The 10,038-nt window shown below is 37.0% G+C and overlaps 1 protein-coding gene across 1 annotated transcript in view; it reads right to left on the reverse strand.

The window, feature by feature from the left end:
• Positions 1 to 363: 363 nt before the first annotated feature.
• RFX3 (regulatory factor X3) overlaps positions 364 to 10,038 on the reverse strand; it is a 192,687-nt gene continuing 183,012 nt past the window's right edge. Inside the window, exons 14-17 of the mRNA XM_081942899.1 lie at positions 8,925 to 9,133; positions 7,519 to 7,672; positions 3,486 to 3,528; positions 364 to 2,253 (exon numbers count right to left, since the gene is read on the reverse strand). Of these exons, the coding sequence (XP_081799025.1) occupies positions 1,982 to 2,253; positions 3,486 to 3,528; positions 7,519 to 7,672; positions 8,925 to 9,133 (678 nt within the window). The 3' untranslated portion in view covers positions 364 to 1,981. The remainder of the gene's footprint in view (positions 2,254 to 3,485; positions 3,529 to 7,518; positions 7,673 to 8,924; positions 9,134 to 10,038) is intronic.

A 10,038-nucleotide genomic window follows, 5' to 3' on the forward strand; every position in this document is an offset into this window, starting at 1 on the left:
ACATGTCTTTTAAACCAATAAAATGTGTAATGCATTCTAACTAGAACAGCTTCATGAGAATAAAAGGGAAACAACATATACTATGAATGAACCATTAAATAAAATAGCAGACTGGCCCCCCATCACCATATGCACTATTGAAACTATATGCTGCTTTTTTTAAAATGTTGCTTACGTTACTTTTTGAAATTAAAAGTAGATAAGGGTTTAGAAATATATATATATGCATATATATTTATATATAAGTATATAAATTCTTGTCTGGGAATTAGCTAATCTATTCTGTTGACCTTTGACACTGTTAAAGCTAGTTTGTTTTCCACCGTTTTCCCCCAATCCCACCCCACCCCAGAAAATCTGATTAGTAATAAAGTGAAGTTCAGCTATAAAAAGAAAGAAAAAGGCTGTCACTCTAAGAGGGATAGTATATCTAATTTTCTTTTTTAAAAAAAATCTTGATATCTGAAGTATGTAACCTGCCCTTACTGTTTAGGGAATCTGAAGGAAAGAGGGGAAGAAAGAAGAAAGAAAGAAGACAGGCACACTTTGTTGAATCAATGTAAGAGTTATTAACAAGAAAATCTTAGCTTCAGTTCTGTTTAAGGCACCATGTAATAGCCGAGGTACAATGATCCCTGATGTACATTCTTAAATGGCAATGGTCCATCTAGCCACCTATTCAAATTCTACGCAATTGGGAAATAAGTACAAGTGACATGTGCCAGTTTCACTGCCTTTAAAACATTTTATATAAAATGAAATCCACTTAAGAACCAGGAATTATTCTGAGCAAAATTACAATGCAGGTTGCTACATTCCTTGCATCCTATAAACTATCTTTAACAAGAGCAGCAGGTTGAACTATCATGAGGAAAAGGACATAGAATTAAAAAGTCATCTGAAAGGAATGGTTTCCTGCATGTCCAGTTCAGCATAAGTAGCACATACACTTAAAGAAGGAATCAAGATGCTTTTTAAAAAAAACTTCAGTAGCCAACGTCCCCACTGAAGAGCAGAAAGCATCTGGGGAGTGGTCCCATATGTATATGAGGTGCAGAACCCAACAAATGCTTCTGTAACATGACCTCCACTCATTCAAAGATGGTCATGTTCTCACTGGAAATCAAAGATGCGAATCTTGTAAAACTCTAATTAAAACGAATGGAGGTTTGCACAGAGTCAGTTTTTGGGCAGAATGTACCTGAAATCAGTAGTCTTATGAGAGAGGAGCTAGTATCCCAAAATTTGAAACTGATTTAAGGAAGCTTGAATTGTCCATAATGGTATCATCTGTACCTTTATTAAGTACACATTATCATGTGCTATCAGAGCTCTCATTTATCCTGCAAACAGTGAGAATCACTCTTCCTCTGAGAAAGAAGACAATCTATGTTCTCTAGAATTATAATAAATCTTCCAATATATCTGTTGAGCACTCTGAAATGTATCAAAATAGTTATTTTCCAGTTTTCTCCAACGAAAGCTGCCTTTTAATAATAATTCTAACGCAGCTGCTATCAAACGAGCGTACCTCCAGTGTAAATCAAAGAGGAAAATTCTTGATATTTCAGAGTGCAATTAATTAAAAACCCTATTTATACGAAATCACCATGACTAACAGTTAACATTAAAATATTTTGTAAAAACTATGAAAAAAAATTAAATTACTTTTAATTATAAAGAGGACAAAAACATTAACATTAATCTTCGCAAAAATGCTTCTTGACTTTTGAAACTAAGAAATTTTTTTATATTAAGCGGCCAGTGTAAAATGATTGTATTTACCTTCCCTGCCCCACCCCAAATCTGACCAAATACATAGACCCATTCCATTTCACAACTCCAGCAAAAGTACAGATAAAATTTGACAATAGTCGACTTTCAGAAATCTTTTTTTTTTTTTTGCATCCCTTCCATCCCCTATGATATGCCCAACATCAAGAGGGCTAATACAATCTGAAAAAAGAACTTTAAATATTTGTTAGACCGCAGTATATGTATTTCCAGTCGCACTACACTGTCTGATCGTTTGAGTAGCTGTGACAATGTGCTCATTGTGAAGAGGGTTCAAAAGGTTCTGCTGTACTCCAGTCTCAAGTACCGGTTGCAGGCAGCCCACCTGAAAGGCCTGGCTAATTTCAGTCTTCTCTCGCTTGGCTTGAGGCTCTCCAGAGTCATCCAGCTCTTCATCTATTTCACTTTCAACTTCACTGCCTTCATCTGCACAAATAAAATCACCATGAATCCTGCAATCTGAAAGAGCCATGTAACAATCAGATGGAAAGGCTTAACAACTCTAGCAAAGTGTCAAGTTACTGGAATTCTGTGTCCAAATGCAATCCTAGGCAAATTACATATGTGCACTCCAACTTTCTCCTTATTAATTAGTCAGCCTTTGTATTTGTAGATGAATGCTTATTTCCCGGCAACATCTCAAGCTCCGATCTTTATATCTACTATGGGGGCTGCAAGTAAGGGAATCATCCCCTTTCTGTGACTAGAAATCACGTGTTGTGTACGTGGAAATGAATCCTTATGAGCCCAATTTTTTACCATGTTTTGTAACTACTTCAGTGGAGACTGTTATCTTACTTCCATCATGGATCACTGGGACTTGAACCAGTGCACAAGTTCAATATTGTACAGGTGGTACTCATTTAACGACCATCCAGTCTCAACATACTATGGCACTGAACAAGTGGTAATTACATTTGGACCTTAATACTTATAGCCGCCACAGCATCCTCACAGTCACAAGATTGTGATTTTCAACTTTCTGTGCTGGCTCCTCACAAGCAAAGTTAATGGAAAAGTTGGCAGGGAGTCAGAAGCCATGGTCATGCGAAGTCCTTGCTCACAAAAAGCAATCAGGACCACCATCACTAAGTAATATGAACGCATGTCTCAAAGGTGCTTGCCTTTTGAAAAAACACTTTTGGGACAACCATGACCTGAATGACTGAGAATCTCCATAGACAGTACGATCACATGGCTTTTTTTTTCCCACTTCAAACCACACTGGTAACAATGGAGTTTCCAGTCCCAATTAGTGTTGCTAAGTGACGACTACCACTATCATACCAAATTCAGTTGAAATTTGTTCATGCTGTCAATAAATTAAATTGATATTATGTTTCATTGAGTGAAAGAACCTTTGTATGAGATGCTCTTCCTCAGAATCCCACTGATTGGATTCACGCATCATGCAAATCATAATGCGACTAGACTATGGGTTAGTATGTTATATGAGACCCTCATCAATTGCAGTTTACTTAATAAAACATAGTTCAGCTATAGTGATCACTGTAGTTCACTAGATCTTTTAAAAAGGTCTCCCAACCTTCAAAGTAAGCTTACAGATTACGTAGAAATGCAAAAGAATGAATAAGTTAAGAAAACAAGGAGTAGCATACAAATCAAGTAAACAAATACATTTATAATGTCCTAATCAAGTTGAAGATCTGTAGGATGTGTAGTATACTAACCTTTGTCCATGTTCCCAGGAGACGCAGCATTTAAATCACCAAACTGTGGAAGAAAATCAAAATAGCAACTTTTAATACAATACATTATGCTAGCATTTTCCACATCAGTTAAATCCTCTATGAAATCTAATCATAACCATATTTAAAAAATGACTATGTTTTATTCACAAATGGAACAATCCTTCAGATTATGCCATTCTGCGGAGGGGGGGGAAAAGAGGGGGGTGTTTATGACAATTTGCTGCATCCAATTTGCCATGGCAACCTCAGCACGGCCAACTTGCTGCTGTGGCACAAGAGTTACACTAATATCAAAGAAATGGTGGAATAGAATCATTAAAGAAAGGATGCAAAAATAGGGACAAAATGAAATATGAATGATACAAAATAAAATATTTTTTAAAATTTATTTCAAATAATTAAATAAATTGCCCCGCAACAAGTTGGCCATGGCAAATTGCCCCGTGATGAGTTAGTTGCAGCGAGTTCTTTCCAGGATGGTTCAGGGATTTCTGGAAGTGAATCCTTCAAATTAAAAATAGTTTAGAACTTTTTCTTCACCACATACCCCCTCTTTAAATACCTTTTATAGAACCAGACCACCAAGACTTAACTCAAGATACTCGAGATAACTCAACTCATTTAATGCTAACATTTTTTTCAAGCCTTTGCGGACCCCATGTGACAACATCATGGCCCACGAGGAATTCACGGACCCAAGTTTGGGAACCACTGGCTTAGAGTAGGTTGTAAACCACTGTTTTACAGAAGCAATCTAGATCTGAAAGAGACTTGATTCTTCTGAAATGCATATCCAGCTTCTGGTTTAAAAAAGAGACTAATAGGAATGGAACCAGAGCATTCTGAAGTTGGAAATCAATGATGTTGGCTCATCTTTGGTCGACTCTAAATCATTTCTCCTAATTATTTGAGTTTCTACTGCTCAGTCTCATGAAACTATTCTGTGCACTATGACAACAACCAAAGCAATATATATACAGGTGAAACTCGAAAAATTAGAATATCGTGCAAAAGTTCATTTATTTCAGTAATGCAACTTAAAAGGTGAAACTTCTATAGACTCATTACATGCAAAGCAAGATAGTTCAAGCAGTGATTTGTCATAATTGTGATGATTATGGCTTGCAGCTCATGAAAACCCCAAATCCAAATCTCAGAAAATTAGAATATTGTGAAAAGGTGCAATATTCTAGGCTCAAAGTGTCCCACTCTAATCAGCTAATTAAGCCATAACACCTGCAAAGGGTTCCCGAGTCTTTAAATGGTCTCTCTGTCTGGTTCAATAGGAATCACAATCATGGGAAAGACTGCTGACCTGACAGTTGTGCAGAAAACCATCATTGACACCCTCCATAAGGAGGGAAAGCCTCCAAAGGTAATTGCAAAAGAAGTTGGATGTTCCCAAAGTGCTGTATCAAAGCACATTAATAGAAAGTTATGTGGAAGGGAAAAGTGTGAAAAAAAAGGTGCATGAGCAGCAGGGATGACCACAGCCTGGAGAGGATTGTCAGGAAAAGGCCATTCAAAAGTGTTGGGGACTTTCACAAGGAGTGGACTGAGGCTGGAGTCAGTGCATCAAGAGCCACCACACACAGACGGATCCTAGACATGGGCTTCAAATGTCGTATTCCTCTTGTCAAGCCGCTCCTGAACAACAAACGTCAGAAGCGTCTTACCTGGGCTAAAGAAAAACAGACCTGGTCTGTTGCTCAGTGGTCCAAAGTCCTCTTTTCTGATAAGAGCAACTTTTGTATCTCATTTGGAAACCAAGGACCCAGAGTATGGACGAAGAATGGAGAGGCACACACTGCAAGATGCTTGAAGTCCAATGTGAAGTTTCCACAGTCTGTGTTGATTTGGGGAGCCATGTCATCTGCTGGTGTTGGTCCACTGTGCTTCATTAACTCTTCATGCTTCCTTCCACAGATGAGCTTTCTGGGGATGCTGACGTCATTTTCCAGCAGGACTTGACCTGTCCATACTGCCAAAAGCACCAAAACCTGATTCAATGACCGTGGGATTACTGTGCTTGATTGGCCAGCAAACTCGCCTGACCTGAACCCCATAGAGAATCTATGGGGCATTGCCAAGAGAAAGATGGGAGACATGAGACTGAACAATGCAGAAGAGCTGAAGGCCGCCATTGAAGCATCCTGGTCTTCCATAACACCTCAGCAGTGCCACAGGCTGATAGCTTCCATGCCACGCTGCATTGAGGCAGTAATTGCTGCAAAAGGGGCCCAAACCAAGTACTGAGTACATATGCATGCTTATACTTTTCAGAGGTCCGATATTGTTCTATGTACAATCCTTGTTTTATTGATTGCAGGTAATATTCTAATTTTCTGAGATTGTGGATTTGGGGTTTTCATGAGCTGTAAGCCATAATCATCACAGTTTCACCTTTTAAGTTGCATTACTGAAATAAATGAACTTTTGCACGATATTCTAATTTTTCAAGTTTCACCTGTGTGTGTGTGAGTTTGTGTATAGCTGATGAGAACTAAATAGCTTGAAATAGATCTATACTAGTCTCCCTTTATTTATTTATCAGCACAAATGCAACACAAATGTAACAAGGCAACATAAAAAAATGGCTTTCTGCCTGGATGGCTCCTAGGGTGAGCCGATAGACAGAAAAGGGATATTGGGCATACCAGGGGTTGTGACACAATACATACATACATACATACATACATACATACATACATACATACAGCTTCAGGCTGGTGTTTTCGGCTTACACACGCTTTAAGCCGAAAACACCAGCGTAAAGATGGCGAGTGAGACCTTGCCGAAACGTTGCCAAGACAATCTCAATCTTACACGGGAAAAGACCCGAATACAACAAGACCAGCATACCTACACCCGTGAAAATCTACAAAAACACACACACACACACACACACACACATATATATACATATATATATATATATATATATATATATATATATATATATATATATATATATATATATATATATATATATATATATATATATATATATATATATACACATACATACATACATACATACATACATACATACATACATACATACATATATATATACACCACATACCACAAAGCCTTCTAAAGTTAAATATATATCTTATTTTGGAATGACAAAAAGTTACATAGTGAACATAATACTAAAAGGAACTAGATGTATTGCCTAATACTTTGTGAATAAAAGTAAATAATGCTTGTTGCCTACTTTTGAATTTATTTTCATAATGCATACTCTTCATTTTGACCCAGAAAGCAAGAGTAATGAAGTATATGAAGAAAGGATATTTGTACATTCTTAATGTCTGTGGAATATTAAATATAGTCAAATGTGTTGATGCTTCATATATAAGATATATTATTACTTTGTGCTCCAAAAAGGAACCATCACCTTTTCCCAAGTTCTCTTGAAACAAGTTTATGTTGTAACAAAAATAAAAAACCTAAACATCATCTTCAATTAAAAAATTACTATTGGGTGACATTTTTTTTACTAGGAATGAAAATATTATTATTTGTTGTTTATTTCTATGGATACAATAAAATATGTTTAATTAATTTTTTAACTCTCTTTTGAGTGTCAAACTGCTGGTAAAAAAAAAAAAACAAGGAGAAAAGTTTGAATATTTGGCAATTCAGGAAGGTTACAATTTAAAACGAAGGACCATAGATTTCAGAAATGAGAATAAGACTGTAGAAATTTACACAGGATCTGAAAGGTAACTGCAAAATACTTGATCCAGTATTTAGTGTAAATAAATATAATCAGAATGTACAAACAAAAGAAAATGAATTTCTGTATGAGCTTTGTATCGATGCAGCTTAACTGAAACTTGATGACATCCATTATATCTAAATCTCAGACGAAAGGAATTTAATTATAACGGATTCACATTTACCTCCTAGAAAATACATTTACTTCATTAAGTATAACTTAATGAGATAATTACTCCTTTTTGATGTTAAATTATCTGGTAAAGGATTCCAACTGTAGACTGACCTCTCCCATGACTGCAATAGGTGTCTCTCCTGTGGCTTGAGCAACCCGATGTTCAACTAAGTAAAACATATATTCATCATATAACAGACGGATCAGATGAAAAGAACCAAAGCTAGCAGCACTGCGCAGAGTTAAATCTCGAATCACCATTGAGCTATATTAAGATGAAAATACAAATGAAACACATTATCATCCAATAAATATGCCAGAAATTTCTGACACATCCAACATAATTCTAACGATTACATTATTTAAGCCAGGAGAGGACAATGGGTTTTTTTTTTAAAGTAAAGTTAGTTTTCTTGTCAGGAAAGAAAGGGGTGTTATACTACATGCTGAAGACTGGCCAAGCTAAAGCAAGTTGTAGGCAGGGTCATCCTTTTCTTTTCCAACTCCCTCTTTTGTCTGTCTCAAGATTTAGATAACTCTTGCCAGAAGTATAAACTAATTTCCCTAAATGGCTTTTAAGCGTGACTAAGATCCACGCGAATCTAAGGGTAGGCAACTTTGCTACCTGTGGACTTCCAACTCCCAGAATTCTTGAGCCAACATGGTTGCCATAGTTGCCCACCCTTGTCCTAAGGAGAAGGGCCCCATGTGACCTCTTGATTATCCATCTCTTATTTAGGCATTACATTTAGAAGCACTTTAAAAATTATTATATAAATGGCTCATCATATACAGCTGGACTTAACTAGCATTCTTATTATTGGTTGATGGACTGCATCTGTTTCTCTCCTTTCCCTTTAGAATACAAACTCGGCTTATAAGCAACATCAATTAAAAATGAAAACATAGCAAATTATATTTGTAAACTCAAAATATGCTTAAATGTTTTCTGTCGGTGGCAGTAGCCCCTGAGGTTAGGATATTAGAAACTGGCTGAAGCAGGCGTCTAGGGTGGTCTTCACCTACTTTCTTTCTTCTTACTTTGGAGGCAATAGAAATGGGTTACTTTAAGCAAAGAACAGGATGAAAATATAGTCTCACTAAGGCTTAATTGGAAAAGAAAGGAGTGGAAGGAAGAATGCATAAATCCAAGCTCCACTGCTGCTTATTGACACGACTTTCCCTCCCCACCCAATACTACTTTTACTAGGGATATGGTAAATTAACAAAGATATACAGCCTCATCTATTATCACTCATGGCTGAGAGCTATGATCCAGTTGGTATACATTCAAAAGCACATTGTATTTCTGTGATACTTTAAAGCAGCTGTGTCTTTTCTTGGGACTGCATACCTGCTGTGTGATTCTGACAAAAGAAATGTTTAAACACGTGGCGAACAGGTGCTACATGCCCATTTCTATGCATTTCAAAGCACCTTTTGGCCTTTGAACTCAAAGCACTGCCCTACCCTACTGGACTGAGACAAAATATAACCTCTTTACTCAGGGCACTGACCTGTAGAAAGACCACTTTAACAGAAATTGGCGTGCTGCTTTGGGAAAACTAGGTCTTCCTTCATATGGTTTCAGTGCTTGCATCATTACATTGTCAAGCCAGGCAGCCCACTGCTCCAGAGTGCTCTGCTGCTGAAGAGTCATCTTGAAATCTGTTTCTAACCGTTGTACCATGTTGTCATCACACTGGCACACCCAGGAAGCCTGCTCCTGTACCAATTCAAAAAAAGTTTAACAGAGGAGCTTCAAGTGTCTGATTAAAATATAAGTTAAAGGCGCCTAGAAGGGAAAACAATGAGTAAAAAAAAAGAGGGAAGAATAAGTACTCAGTGAACAAATCAAGGGATAGAAGACATCTGCATTTTCTTCCAGATAATAAAATAACCCTCTGCATGTTATTGCTCCCCCCCTTGTGTGTTGTCTGTGTGCATGCTTGTATTCATATGTGTACTGGGAAACTCTGGATAGGTTTTATCTCCTCAGCTTGAGGTGATGTGACTTGAAAAGAGAAGGATGGCTTAGAACAGAGATGGGCAACTATGGCAACTTTATGAGCTATGGATTTAATACCACAGGTATTAAAGTTGCCATAGTTCCCCATCCCTGGCTTAGAACAAAACAGTGAACAGCATTCCGAGCTCAATTACCTATCCCATAGGGATGCAAGGATGGATTTTTTTTTTCTGGAATTGTTTTCTCAACAGATCCCAGCTCTCGATCTTATTCATTTTTCAGATTTGATTTTTTTTCAGCCACTTCTTTCCATACACTAAACTTGATCTAAATTTGTTTACTTTTTATTAAGTCATTTGACTGGCAGACCCTATTACAAGCTCTCCTTCACATAATGCTTTCCCAACATTCTGTTGATTTGGAAAAGATTGGAAAAGGTTTCAAAGGTGGTACAGCCAAAGAAAAGGAGAAATGGAACTGCTGGACATTGGAATGTTTTAGTGGATGGGTTGCATTTTAAAAAATGGATCATTTCAAATGGGCTGCTAAACATTTTTTTCCTTAAAGCTTTGGCAGATATAGATAGATATAAGTCACAGATATATTAGCATGGGTGTTAAGAAATACCCTTCATTGTCTACAAGTCAATAGGTGAAAAGCAG

The sequence above is a fragment of the Natrix helvetica genome, assembly GCF_964273705.1.
Source record: "Natrix helvetica genome assembly, chromosome: 2".
NCBI lineage: Eukaryota > Metazoa > Chordata > Lepidosauria > Squamata > Natricidae > Natrix > Natrix helvetica.